Source organism: Bidens hawaiensis, unplaced genomic scaffold (assembly GCF_021521415.1).
Source record: "Bidens hawaiensis isolate Kalapana, Puna unplaced genomic scaffold, B.hawaiensis_p1.1 tig00025586_1, whole genome shotgun sequence".
Lineage (NCBI taxonomy): Eukaryota > Viridiplantae > Streptophyta > Magnoliopsida > Asterales > Asteraceae > Bidens > Bidens hawaiensis.
In genome coordinates this window covers 220340-235860 of record NW_027494092.1, presented here as the reverse complement: position 1 = coordinate 235860, position 15521 = coordinate 220340, and the positions used below count along the sequence as shown (strand labels likewise).

Here is a 15521-nt window from a genome sequence, read left to right as displayed (position 1 = left end):
CGTTAGCGTTAACGTGGATCGACTCTTCCGAAGACTCGATTCAAGGTATATTATAAAAATATTTATATGTTTTCCATGTTATATTTTTTGTTTACTAATATTAAGCTTTTATATGTATCGAAGGTGATGGAAAACATTCGCCGGAGTTTTGTGTACAAATATGCACCAAGTTCTTTGCTTTGATGGGTCGAGGAGAGTATCGTGGGAATGATTCCGTCTACAACAAATGGAAGTTATTACGCACAAAAATAACCGACTTCATAGGCGTTCACACCTGCGTTGTGAACAACAGAAAAAGCGGCATGAGCGATGCCGATGTGTTGGAGGCCTGGTTAAAACAATACAAAGTCCTTTATAAAACAGATTTAGCATGTTGGATATTTGGAGACAATGCATAAGCTCGCCAAAGTGGCATCCGGTCCCGACATCATCTCCACCGCGACCGTCCAAACGGTCAAAGACAACGTCTACTTCGGCCAATCAATCTCCGTCTCAGCCCATGTCCGATGGTCGTTGTCAACTTAATCTAAACGAGTTGGATCCGGAATTAATTTTTGACTAACCGGATGAGTTGCCACGGCCGGTAGGAAGAGGTAAAGCCAAGGCGGCGGCTAGAGGTGGAGGATCTTCGTCCATAACCACATCATCTAAGAGTTCCAATATGAGCTTGCATCTTGAAAACTTGGAGCTGAGGCTAGCCGAGATTGCCGACATTAAAAAACAAAAACAGGAGGGCCTCATGAAAATGCACGAAGAAAGAAAGGCGATGCTTGCGGATTACAAAGCGATGCACCAAGAGCGAAAGAAACAAAAGGAATTCGAGCTCCTCACAAAAGATCTATTGCATCTAGATCCCGTGTCGCGGACGGTGATGGAAAAAAGAAAAGCCAATATATTGGCCAAATATGCAAACGAGGACGAGGACGACGAATACTAGTTATATTATCATTTTTTTAATTGTATGTTTTTTATTTTTATTTGTATGGTTTTTATTTTTATTTTGTATTTTAGTATTATTATATTTTTTATTATTGTATTGGTTTTTTGTTTTATAAAAAAAAAAGAAAAAATGTTGGGCTTCGAATCCCCCTCACCATAGAGGGGCATTATGCCCTGGGGCTTCGATGCCCCCAGTGTCCACGTAGCGCTGACGTGACACTGTGGAGGGGCTTCGAAGCCCCCCACCATAGCACGCAGCCTTAAAAGAAGACCTATTGTGTACATGGTATTCAACTAACTCCATATAAGATACCAAATAGATGTCAATCTATTTCCTATTAAATCCCAATTACTATCTAATATTATAAATTAAAAATAAATTATTGCATTATATGGACCCATTTTCTAATTTTATAACCCGCAACCCATTTCCAACGGCCAAACTAACCGTATTCTCTTGGTTATTTAAAAATACCTTATAAATGTGTCACGGGTGTAACACACACACACACACATATATTACGAAAAATATCCATTCTTATAAATGTGTCATTTACAATTCATTAAAATATATAACATACACATATATATTACGTATGTTTTCTTTATTTTTCACATGTGTATGACACGGGTAACTAAACCTAGTTGACATAATGAACAACTTTTTAGCCAAAATTCCTCCTCTTGTTGTAAATAAAAGGGGGGGAGGGGGGCAACTTCCAATCCTATTTAATTATTTGCATAACTATCAGCCTGAGTAGGAGTTTATGAAGTTTATTTTGACAAGGTCTTCCAATCTGAAGATGATGACATTGGTATAAAGTTATATGCTTGAAGAGAATCAAAAGTTGGATTAGTTAAAAGTACTCTTAAACGCTCCACGCGCATCACTGGGAGAAATTGTTTTTAAGAATGACCGGTTAGAGATTTTTGTTATGTTTGGGTCTTTGTTTCTATGAACTAACTATTTCGTGTCTAAAATGTGGCTTTATTTGCTGTATAGAGACATGAAAGGGCCACACTACATTTGATTTTAGAGCATATTCCGGTAGGCATTTATCTCCTTATCTTAATTGAAGTTAGTGCTCCTTGCTTACGTAATTCATCTTTGTGTGGCTTTGTGCTTGTCAATTCAACAAAAGTATTCAAATATAAATTTAATACACTTTGTCGTTTATTAATAGAAAAAAAAATTCATGCTCCATTTTTCCAAACGATATATCATCTTGAGTTTATTACTTTCATGATATATATCATGATTTGATCTAATTTAAATTAAATTAATCTTACAATTATTTATTTAGAGCTATTTGCTTGTTAAGATGAGTTATTTAAGTTATATTGAGAACTTAAAAATCTTATAATAAATTCATTATTTATTATATAAATTTAGTTCAATGTGTTCACTTTACCATATATTTAATATTTACGTTTAATGTAAGGCTAAAAATTGTGACTTGCGATATCAATGTGGCAAAACTCATATATATTATGGTCAATCAATCGGTTTTAGTTGGTGTGTAATCCGAATCCGAGATGAGAACTTCGATGCACACGTTTAGCTTCAATGGGGAGGAGCTTCTAGAATATTATTGTTTAGCTACAAATAGGGAACATTTGTTAGTTTTATTGTGTGTTTTTATGGTGTAATCAACCAACCAAGTGGAGCTTACATTGGGTGGGCTCGGTTCATTTAATATATTTCATCACTTTTATTATCAATTACGGAGTCGTTCGCTATCCATATTATCTTTATGTTATTTGTACTTTGAATGTTTGATTTCATCGCACCCGTTTCGATCGTTTATCAAGAACAAATCCGCTTGATGTTCAGATTCAGTTCAAGGGGACCTACAAGTGGTATCAGAGCGGGTCGAATCAATTGAGTCAACTTTGTTCCTGATATTCGGGTTCTAATTCCGTGATTACCCGAACCGAGATGTTAATTTCTTGAAGTTTTTGAAGACTTCTTGAAGTTTTGTAAATAAAGTTTGGAAATAATTATGCTAGAAGTTCATCTATGTAGATCTGAAGTTACACGACCTTAGGTGGAGTTCTTTGGATTATTGTTTGGTGTTATTGGGTTGAAGAAGCACAATTCAGATATTATTCGAATGCCCACAGCAGCCACATTATGGCTGGAAAAAGTGGTGGAGGGTGGCCGGTGATCTCGCTCAGTAGTTTCCTGCGGTGGTTGCGGCGGTTTTACTTGGTGGATGTGGTCAGTCGGAGAAATATTTTCCAGCAAGGTGGCCGATAGATGTTGGGATCTGGGTGTTGAAGGTGCTTATATCGGAATATGGAAACCAGCGGGTTAACCTTAGGTATGCAAGGGAGGAGAGCATGGCGGCTGAGGCCGGGTTTCTGGGTGGTTATTGTTGTTATTGAGGTGTCGGAATAAAACTAGCCGGTCAGACCATTATTTTCCGGCAAAGTGGTCACCGGTGATTGGTGATGATGACGGTTGATGACCTAGCGATGTAGGATCTAGAGAGAATGATGATGATGATGGAGTGGTGTTACTAGAACTCCGTTTTCCGGTGAAGAGTGAGTCAGAAACAGTAGCTGCGGGGATCAATTTATCGGCATGTGGTCTTGATGGCGGCTGAAACTGAAACAAGGTTCTTCTTTTGTTTTTGTGCCCTAATCGAAATAAAGGGAATTGAGCTTGGGCTGATATGGAAACTGTGTCGAAAACCTACTTGTCCAGGTTGTTATATATTTTTCTTGCTTGACTAAGTGTGTGATGGGTTGGTCATGCTTTGGGTTGTTCATGCTTTTGGTCCAACAATTATTTTTGGCTATAAGTTGAAATAACTCGATAATTTGGGGTTGAATATTTGATATGCAGATTTGAGCGTATTATGTGGATTGCTTTTGGTTAAAGAAAGTGTTTTTATTTTGGTTGATCAAGGGAAGTCAAAATTAATCGGGTTTTCGTCATTGTTTGACCGAGTGTTCAAAGCTTGTTATTTATATATTTTTTTTTCTAAGACGCTCGGGAAGTTGCTTCCGTGCGGTGAACTTCGAACAGATTGGATTTGGATTTGGATTTGAAGAGGAAATAATAAGTTTTGTCATTCGAGCGTCGAATCTGGTCATTCGAAATCGATTTGTGGATATTCGAGCTCGTCTCATGCTTATATAGCTTAAGATCCGAGAGAATGGATAAAGAAGCGAGAACTCCTTCATGAATTAGGTGGGTCATGCCTTGAGGGGGTGAATTGAACCAAAGAGGCTTTGTTTTTATCGGGTGATTTGTGAAGATGTGTGCCGTGGTTAAACAATTGATATCATAAGTCAAGGGGGGTGATTGTAAGGCTAAAAATTGTGACTTGCAATATCAATGTGGCTTATTATATATATTATTGTCAATCAATCGGTTTTTGTTGGTGTGTAATCTGGATCCGAGACGAGAGCTTCGATGCACACGTTTAGCTTCAACGGGGAGGAGCTCCTAGAATATTATTGTTTAGCTATAAATAGGGAACATTTTTTAGTTTTATGTGTGTGTTTTATGGTGTAATCAACCAACCAAGGGGAGTTCACTTTAGGTGGGATCGGTTCGTTTAACATATTTCATCACTTTTATTATCGATAACGGAGTCGTTTATTATCTATATTATATTTATCTTATTTGTGCGATCGTTTGATTTCACCGTAGATAATAGTCATTTCACCGTCTGCAATATGAAAATATAGTACTGTTTGTTTTATATATTAGATATCGTCTGCATAACCTGAAAGTTAGTTACCTATCATACATATCACGGTAAATAGAAGCCATTTAACGCCTACAGACTGCTTAAATAATTGGTGGTGGTGTGCGAACTATGAAAGTGAGTGGTGGTGATGGACGGTGGTGGTGACGGACGGTGGGTGGTGTGGTGATGGACGGTGGCGGCGCACGGTGGGTGGTGGTGTTGGACATTAGGTGTAGGTTTGATGTTAAGAAGCGTGAAGAAGTTGAACAATAGCTTATTTTTTAAGACCATAAAAGCATTTTTTAGATCTTTTTTTTAAACAAACAATCTTCAGAAGCTTATGTCTGCGCGCCCGCAAACGTAAGCCCCTTACAGACTTTTTAAGCAAAATCAAACAGCACCAAAGTGTTGCATGTGCGGTGTATCCTTTAAGGATATTTGCTATTAACATGACATTATAAAAGTGTAACGTCCGACTTTTAGAAATAATAAATAAAGTAATGTTTAAATAAACTTTGTTATTTAATTTTTGTAGAATAAATCATAAATTAATATGAGAGATGGTAAGCTTAAATGGGTATGGACTTAACAATAACCATGGATTTAGTAGACTAATGGGCCTAAGGTCCATGAGCTAAGGGTATAAATACCCCTTAAACCTTTCCTAAAACCCTAGATCTCATAATTCCATACCTTTCCATTTTTACCAACACACACTCTCCTTACCTTGAAACCCGAGAACGAGATCCAAGTTGTTTTAATGATTCTCGCATCCAAACGACAAGAAGAATCAAGATCTAGCTCGTGTCAAGACTAAACTCTAAACCGGATTTCGCTTAGATGTACGTTTGTAGTATAAAGGTGATTCCTTTGATGTCGGTTCTCCATGAAAATTGGTAGAACCTTAGATCGGGGCCTAAGGATTAATAAAAATATAAACTTGACGTAAAAATATGAACTTTAAGAGTCGGATTCGTTTAACTCGTTAGTTAAGTTTGGCTCGTTCATGATGGTAGATCTAGCGAAAAGCGGTTCATTATAAACCTAGAATAAAAGATTTGAAACTTGAATCTAACCAAGTTTAGATTTTTAGTTGTTAATAGTAATAGAAGTAAAATAATAACAACAACAACAACAATAATAATAATAATAATCTAATCTAACTATACTATTAAAGCAAAATATATTGTCCACATGGCACCATACTAGCTTATCCACATAGGATGCCACACAATCTATTGCTATTTATAATATTTTCACCTAATTCTTTATTAATTAAATTCAATAATCATTTAATTGACTTTAATTATTCAATTTCCTAAATATTATTTCTTTACAATTTTAAACTCTTTTGTTACTAGAATTCAAAGTTAAAATATGTAACTGATATTTTTAATTATGATAATTAAGTAACGTTTTATTTTAGAAAAACAGTTAAAAAAATACTTCAAATATATAACATTAAAATTGTTACTAAAATTTCCGAAGTTAATCTTTTACTGCATAATAATATTTCTGATAGTGTATGGTAATTATTAAAACAAAAATATAATATTTCATAGTTTTATATGATTCCTTATTTTTATTTTTCGTATATATTATTCATGATCTGCTAACTTGTTTTTTAAATCAACTATTAAGTTTTTTGTAGTTCAAATAAAGTTTGTCAACAGTTAATTTTTAAGTTTTGCTAAATATAGGGGAATCAAATTCAAGCTAACATTTTTAAGCAGTGGATTTTGCGAAAGATTCCTTTAGTTTTTAAGTTTTACAAACGTTGTATGCTGTTTTAAGTAATATAGATATTTGGAGATGTAATTTTATTACAAAAAAAAGTTGATAACTTGGATGGTTTTTAATAAACATACACATCTAAATGGTATTTCCAATATTTTTTTATGGATTAAAGTTATCAATAGTAGATTTTTAGTGCTAATGACAAATAATAAAATAAATGTTTCATGAATATTTATTGTATAATACTTATTAATTTAAAAAAAATCATTAACTATAATTGTTAGGTTTTTAACTTATATTATGTTTTTTCAAGGTTAATCTTATAATTTTAAGTTTAAAAACTATTAATTTCAAGGTTACAAATAATAAGTTTAAATGCTAAATTTTTACGTAACAAATTTATTATTTTCCATCCGTGTATTACACGGGCCACCATCCTAATATCGTAATGTAGCAGTGACGTTTTATTAATACTAAGATTAATAATAATAATAACTATAATAATATAGGGGGCATGAGTTCATTACAATAATATAACAACAATAATGATAATGTCGAGATGTAACATAATCTTTACATGATGATAAATGAACGTGTGCAATATAAAAATAAAAGTGTGATAGTAATCTATACTATATAATAAATAAAGCTTTCTAATGTCACATGTCATCACCAAAATGTTTCTCACCAAAATTTCCCTCCTCTCTCTCATATTAAATACATTTCTCTTTCTTATTAATAGTTTTGTATTTCATTTTTTTTCTTTTTAATCTTTCATTTTTTCTCTTTTTAATAATATTTTTCTTGATTTTAAAAAATTAAATACCAGCATAATTATGCTATTTTTTTGTATAAATTTATTGTATTGGTTATTAATATTAGTTTTTATAAGTAACCAATTTTCACACAGATTTTGAATAATGATGGCAAAAATTAATATATTAAAATTTCAATAAACTTTTATTTACTAAATATATGACTGTTTACTAAATTACAAGTTTTTTTTTTCAAAACCTTAAAAGACAAATTCAATATTGATGTATTCTCAGTGTTTATGTTAGTTTAAACGAGCCGGTTTCTTTAACTAGTTAAGGCATCAAACATGGTTACGGTCAAAACAGTTTATGAATAGAATGAGTTCGGTCACGGGTTGGTTTAAAAAGTAACCATTTACAACTTCATTTTTAATTGATATTTAATCAACTCATCATAAAAATTCAAAAAAAATATAAACACTAGACTACTTGTTTTGGTTTTCAGGTAGATAAGCTTCTTATTTTGGCATACAAATGTTAGACATTAGCACACTGTTAATTAGATGACAAATTGACTTTGTATATCCTTCTATTATTGAAGTTTTCAAAAATATATAATTCTTTAGTGAATGAGTTGTACTTGCACCGAAAAATGAGGTCGTTCAAAAAATTAGCAAACGTTTGTTATCCATATTTCCGGGAGATGAAAAATTACCATTTTTCTGTAAAATGATACGTTACAAGAAAGTATTAGTTTTCTGATGTTTTAAATGGCCTCAAAATCTAAGGTTGTCAAGTCATAGGTTAGTCCTAAAGCCGATATTGACGTGATGTTACTTAAAATAAAAAAAACTAGAAAATTGGTCTATGCAATGAAACTAAACTACATATGAAAATACAATATGATAGCCGTGCTATAAAAGCCGAAATCATATCCAGAATTAATATTGTCGTAAAAAAATCCTACACCTTTAGATAAAATAATCAATTTCAAATAATGAAATTTCACTTTATTTTTGTTTTGCAATGACGATTAATAAAAACTAAATTCAATCTTTAAACAATGTATTTTAGCTTATGGTCAGTTATGTGTTGGATTATTTAGAGTTTAAAGCAGAAACAATGTGAAACTACTAAGTTTTGATATATAAAATAAAGTTACAAATAAAACTACAAATATTGTGTACAAAGAAATATTTTGAAATTTATGAATTTTGTATCAACTTTTTATTTCCATATTGTGTATTGTGTAATTTATTCTACCATATAATATATCTTTATATTTATTGAAAAATATTTTTTGTATTTTACATTATGTTATTATTTAAATAAATTTATTTATTTTAACTCGTGTGCTACACGGGTAACTAACCTAGTAATATAATGAAACAAGGAATACCATCCGAGCCTTCTAGTTTAGTGGTTGAGTTGTTATCTTGAATGCGAGAGGTCGGGGGTTCGAATGCTTGCTCGCGTGAAAATGTTTTAGCGAATATATTTTCACGAATATGGTTGTATAGTACGTATATAGGAAGAATCAAGTGGAGTCGTTATTACTCTAACTTATAAGGACCATTTAGCATTCAAGAAAACTCCATGGGTGTTTATGATTTATTATTTCTTTTACCTTGGGAATAAGTTATCAAGGTAATGAATGTTGGAGGGCCTAGGTGAAACAATCATAACCAACCACACCTATTTATCCTACTACGATCATATTCTGATGGTCATCTTTCTCGCAAAACCGGTGGAGTAACCGATCTAACTCCGACCTCCTTTGCCTCCGGTAAAGATCAGGTGAGGTCAAGCGATTATTTTATGTGTTATTCTTGAGTTAAAGCTAGTAACCGAACTAATGTTTGCACATGAACTCTCTGCCAGGGCGGTGCGTTACCGTTATTGGCGACTCTCAAAACTCGTATTGGCGATCAATCTCCTCGCTTTGTCGGGAGTTTCGTTCCATTCTTGTTGGCGATTCTCGAAGATCTCGACACGGATTACTCTCTTCGTTAACCAGGTATGCAAATTGATTTCTTTTGTGACGCGTTAAGTTTGGCCAGTTGATTCGGTTTCGGCTCGTACTCAATCCTTACCGTGTGCCAAGTCCTGGTTCACTAGGGCCTGTGGTGGTTGCATGGCGGACCACCGCCATGGTGGTGATTATCTCCGGCGACTACCATGCCTATTAAGGTGCCATAAATATTAATCATCTGTTAAGTTTGCTCAGGCTTTACCCTCATTGGTTACATATATATATATATATATATATATATATATGACCCAACTTTAACAGTAACCGAATTGGGTCTTGGGATTGAGCATTATGGCTTAACACAAGGGTTGTGATACATGCATGAAAAGTATGTCTTGCAAATATAATCACTAGCCAATCTGGTCCTACTATGAAGTTTATTATAAACTCATGCATGGTTGCATGGGAGCTAAACAGAAGGGCCATATTAATGGGTATATATGTATATTTATGTTGTAGGCTCTTGGAACCGCGTTTAGAGTTGTGTTTCTCTCGTTGCTTTAGCTCTTATTAATTTGCACGATACGTCAAGGTGAGTTTTAGACGCCCTTTTCTTTTTAAATGCTTCTAATGATTTAGGGCTGATATATATATTTAAAACGTTTTTATGTACATGTTTAGTACACATGATTTATGATGAAGAAGAACGTGTATGAAATTGATTTTAGAAACAATTATATGTTCTAAAGAATTTTACTTGATTTGTACGCACTTAAGTTGTTGTTCATATGATAAATATTGGACATGGGTTGGGTCAACTAAAGAAGTCCTCACACGGGGCAAACTAAGAAGTCCTCTCACGGGGCAATTAAGAAGTCCTCGATCAAGGTCACGACTTTGTGTTTGGCTTGTTCGGGGCAGCTATGGATCCCTTACGACCCGTTATACCGACTACTTTATATGTTATGTTGCGTACTTTTATTTAAGCTATCTCATTTATTGCTTAAACATTATTGATGAATTTAAAAACTAGAACTCAATCAGCAACGCTGACGTTTTCCATATATGTATATCAGACTGATTTTAGGTACTCGTCAGAAGATCTGGATCCTCTTGGCTACACCAGAAGTTATCCGTTTGTTTAAATATTGGCATTTCGTTTATCCTATTTATTTTTCATACTTGAACTTATTTGGTTTATCAGATTATGCTTTAATTTCCGCATTGTAAGACAAGTTTCCGCTGCTATGGTTTTTGCTTTAATTCTGGTTGAACTATTTGCTTATGATGATACCAACGGTAAGGCCTCCCGGGATTGGGGTCTTACATGTTGGTATCAGAGCCTTTAGTTTGAGAGATTTGGGCATCCCTGAATGCCTAGACTCAGACTGTGCATGGGACCAAAGCAAGAAATGCAGTACGGATAACATCTAGCCAAGAGGTAATGTTCTTATGGTCTGTTATTCATGAAATTTCTAATCTATTCATTTAGTAAAGTGGACGTTGATACGAATCATGATAGGGTATAATTAGAACAAGTGAAGTTCGTAAACAATTAATTACACTTGGTGATGTGTGTCTAATAAACCTATAATAATGACCCTCACAACTAAGCTTTAATATTAAAACGAAAATCCTAAAACCACACACAGCCGGCAAGTGTACCGATCGCAAGTAGTATAGACCTAGGAAGTCCGAGTATCGAACACGTGGACACGTAAGACGCTAACGATTACTAACCCTAGACAAGACCTACCTTAGAATAATATTTAATTGATTTTTTATTTTTACTTACTTAACTGGACTAACTGCACTAACTAACAAAACTTACCAAAAATAGAAAACTTAACGGAAAACTAACTGTGTTAACTTAGGATGGAGAAAAACGTCTACCTAGGTCCGAATCAAATTTTAGGCCTAACAAGCTAATGGATTGAATGACTTCAAGACACTGGTCCCTAAAGATGACACGACTAAGGATCGCTCGGGCTCACTGGATCACCTCTCGGTCTCACTCAACAAGCCTAAACTACTCAAAATCGCCTAAAACGACCAAACAGGGAAACAATTGCTAACGTGTTCTAATGCTAGATCACCTCTCGGTCTCACCAACACTCGACCCTAATGGCAATGAATACTACACAACCAAGGATAGATGAACAATTCAACTTAAACTAAAATAGATCAACTAATCGCTCAAAACTCCTAAACCTGACAAGAAACGAACTCGCTCTCGCGCACTCCTTATTCTAGCATGCAAAGGCAATGAGACAACCCTAACTTCCTATCACCTCTCGGTCTCAAGGAAGGTGTTTAACCGCTGTACTTAATCCAATTAATCCCGCAACAAAACCCTACGGTTGTTTCTACCGCAAACAAACCCTAAACACAAAGTCTAGAATCAAACAATGTACCGATCAATCAATACAAAACTAATCAATCAACACACGGGGGTTATGCAATAAATTGATATAATTTCCAGCCTCTAAACACAACCTATTTCATGTCTAAATCAAACTTTACAATAGCAATTCAAGTCTATCAATCAAACAATCCAACAAGCTCATCAAACACTAACAAGAATCATCATTCCTAGGTAGAACCAACAAGTTTAGCCAATAATCATCTTTGGACAGCCATGAACAATTAATAAACACATCAATAAACTCATCTCAAACATCAATTCAAGCATTCAATAATCAATACTAATCAATAACAAGTCAATATCCCAAGTAATTGCAAAACTACTAAGTAATTGAACAAGTAATTCAAGGTATATGAACAATGAAAAAGATGTAAGGATATGGAGATGTTCCGGGCTGTTTCTTCCTTCCCTAGCCGCCACGAACACCAAACCCTAGCCAAAAAAAGATTTTCCTTGCTTCCTTCCCCTGCTGATCTGCGATCGCAGCAGTAGCCAGCCCCCTAGGGTTTTTTTCTTTTTTATATTATAATATAATAGTAGGCTTGGGCTTTTCCATGATGTAACGAACCGGGCCTTGAGTTTTTACTTGAAAACATATGCGTGAAAGGCTCGTAAACTACTCCAAAAGCTCGGTTTCTTCTTCCTTGTAACCCATAACCTACAATATGAATAAACTTACGTAAAACCTATATAAAACGAGTAAAAACATATAAAATACAATACATTACGTAGATAAAAGGTGCGGAAAATACGTGTGTTTTACAACACATCAAATATCCCCACACTTAAGACTTTTTCGTCCCTGAAAAAGAATACTACACAGGATCATATCCGAGTTCAACCGACAACTCTTGGTTTTATTTATTTATTATTATTAATATTTTTTTTTCTTTTTAAAGGACTAGAACGAGTGACCCTTTACCCCTTCCAACTTTCACCTAATAAGCTAGATCAGGTCGATTGCCGGTATTGCTGTCCACTTTAAACCCATGCCCCTAATACTTACCGAGGCAAACAAGGCGTGACAATTCTATTAATTTGTATGACTAAGTGAAACCCACACCTAAAAGCCCTGTTGCCACTTCACCAATTCCATTATGGTTTTACCAGGCCGAGCCACCCCAACTTGACTTAAACCTTTTGCCACATGATTAAACATTTCATTCATTATACAAACTATAAACTCTAGCTCTCTTTCAAGTGCATGCAATTACAAATGCATCTCTTTTATTTCTTTTTCAGCCTTTTGGCTTTTTGCAATTTTTTTTTTACACTTATTAAATGGCTTTGCATGAACAGAAACAAATACAAAAGATAAAACAACTAATATATACAGACGATCATGTGACTCGAGGCTTGAGTATAACCCGGCTTTTCATTCCAGTCCTGTCACGAGCTTAGTTAAACAAACAAAACCCCTAAGATGTTTCCCACTTATGTCATGCCATTTAAGAGGTTCAATTAGGTCAACAACCAAACCGCCCTTTCATTCTCAAAGGCTGAGCCTACCGACACACGATTACTGAGTCTAAACCGTTCGGTTACCATACATTACGTGCGGGTCTAATGGGTACTGTTCTTATTTATTATATATATATATATTTTGAAAACACCAAGAAGTTATAAAATAACCACTACTCTGTAATAATATCATCTCCTGTTTAATGTAGAGAAAACATATATCTCGGTAATAATCGATGTTCTGTTCTCTATCCTAGGTTATGAGAAATGGCTAGAGGTGGACGTTCAAGTGGTCGTGGTGGGCGTGGTGGAGGTCATTCTAGGCCTAATCCAAAACCTCGAGTGCCTAGACGACAAGCCAAAGCCACTGAACCCGAGCATGAAAACTCTCACCACTCGGAGACTGAGGCTAACTCTCACCCAACTGATGATAGAGTTGTGTTGGAACCAACAGTTCGAGAGGCTATTGCCAATGAAGTGTACCAGGTGATCCGTGGTACCATGCCCGAGATCATGGCTGAAGCTATTAAGGCTGTGACTAAAGAGATTGAGTCCGAAAAGAAGGATAAGAAGACTACCGGTAGAAAGGATTCGGGAAAAAAGGGCAAGGAACCCGCAACTGTGTTTAGTAGTGATGAAGACGAAGGGGGTTCGGATAAAGAAATATCTTAGGGATGCAATTATGGTTCGTTTAAAAAGTGTAATCCTCCATAGTTCAATGGTACCAAAGATGCTATAGCCGCTCATCGTTGGATCAGAGAAATGGATGCGGTAATAAAAATCAGTGAATGTAGTGACGATCAGAAGGTAAAGTTTGCAGCCCATTCATTCGTTTATGAGGCCTTATGTTGGTGGGAAAGTATTACTATAGTCATGGGAGAACTAGCTATCCAAAGGATGAAGTGGGACGAGCTTAAGTTGTTGGTGATGGAGCACTTTTGTCCGACTAATGAACTGAACAAGATTGAGAGGGATTTTCTGAAGCTTGAGGCTGGGAATATGACACATCGAGAGTATACTAATAAATTTAATGAGATGTCACATTTGGTACCTGATTGGGTTACTCCTGAAGCAAAGAAGATTAAACGGTACGTCCAGGGTTTGTCGATCGACATTTGTAGGCTGGTGATACCAGCTAAACCGGCTACTTTTCGAGAGGTCGTAGATCTCAGTGGTATGCTATATGATGAGAGGGATGATGTCCAACCATCTGAGACAAAGAAGAAATGGAACAATCACAACAACAATGGTAAACGATTTGGTAACAACAGCTACAAGCCGGGAGAAAAGAGAGTTAAGATAGAGGAAGGTGAAACAAAAATGGGGGGTTCCAGCGAACAGAAAGAATGTAGGAAGTGCGGTAAGAGTCATTATGGGCAATGTTTTCTTGGTTTGAACCTATGTTTTAGATGTGGAAAGACGGGGCACCTTTCGTATAAATGTCCTGATGCTAAATGTGTTAGTTGTGGTGAAACTGGACACTCGGTCACTGCCTGCCCTAAGAATAAGCCACGCGGTTCAGGTCAAGAGAAAACTTTTAGTGTGAAAGTGAGTGACAAACCAAAATCTAAAGAAAGGGCATACAATCTCTCTCAGAAAGAAGCAAAGGAAAAACCCGATGTTGTGTCAGGTACATGTTCTGTTAATGGTATTCCTGCTACTATTTTGTTCGATTCTGGTACTAGTAAGAGTTTTATATCTATCGCATTCTGCCCTTTACTAAATAAAATCCATGAGTCAATAGATGATGCTTTTGAAGTAGAGGTTGCTAGTGGTAATTCTGTGAAAATTAATGAAGCAATTAGAAATTGTCTTATAGAACTTTCGGGCTTTCACTTTCCTGCTAGACTATTCCTTATGACCCTGGGTGGCTTTGATGTCGTTCTTGGAATGGATTGGTTATCCACTTATGATGCAAACATTGTATGTGGGGAGAAATTAATTCAACTTAAAGCCCCTGATGGCAGCCCAGTCACGATTCATGGTGATCGAAGCTGCTTAATGCCACGGGTTATTTCTATGATCAAGGCTGGAAGGCTAATGCAACGAGGGTGCACGGCCTATCTAGCATATGTTATTGATTCAAAAGCTGATTGTACTAAACTCGAAGATGTTCCTGTGGTACGAGAATTTCCCGATGTGTTTCCAGATGATTTATATGATGTACCATAAGATCGACAAATGGAATTTCAAATTGACCTTATCCCAGGAGCTAAACCTGTTGCTAAGGCTCCCTATCGCTTGGCTCCCTCTGAAATGAAAGAACTTTGGACCCAATTGCAAGATCTTCTTGATAAAGGGTTCATTCGGCCGAGAATTTCGCCCTGGGGTGCTCCAGTACTCTTTGTAAAGAAGAAAGACGGCAGCATGCACATGTGCATCGATTATCGTGAACTGAATAAGCTGACCGTGAAAAACAAGTACCCGTTACCCAAGATTGATGACTTATTTGATCAGCTGCAGGGAGCTAGTTGGTTTTCAAGAATCGATTTTAGGTCGGGTTATCACCAGTTGAAAGTAAGGGAACA

General features: G+C 35.6%; 1 protein-coding gene across 1 annotated transcript; it reads left to right on the top strand.

Annotated features, from left to right (window-relative positions):
* The first annotated feature begins 13866 nt into the window (after positions 1 to 13866).
* Positions 13867 to 15165, top strand: LOC143571815 (uncharacterized). The gene has a single exon (XM_077057141.1). It carries the CDS (start codon positions 13867 to 13869, stop codon positions 15163 to 15165), a length of 1299 nt encoding a protein of 432 aa, XP_076913256.1.
* The last annotated feature ends 356 nt before the right edge of the window (positions 15166 to 15521 follow it).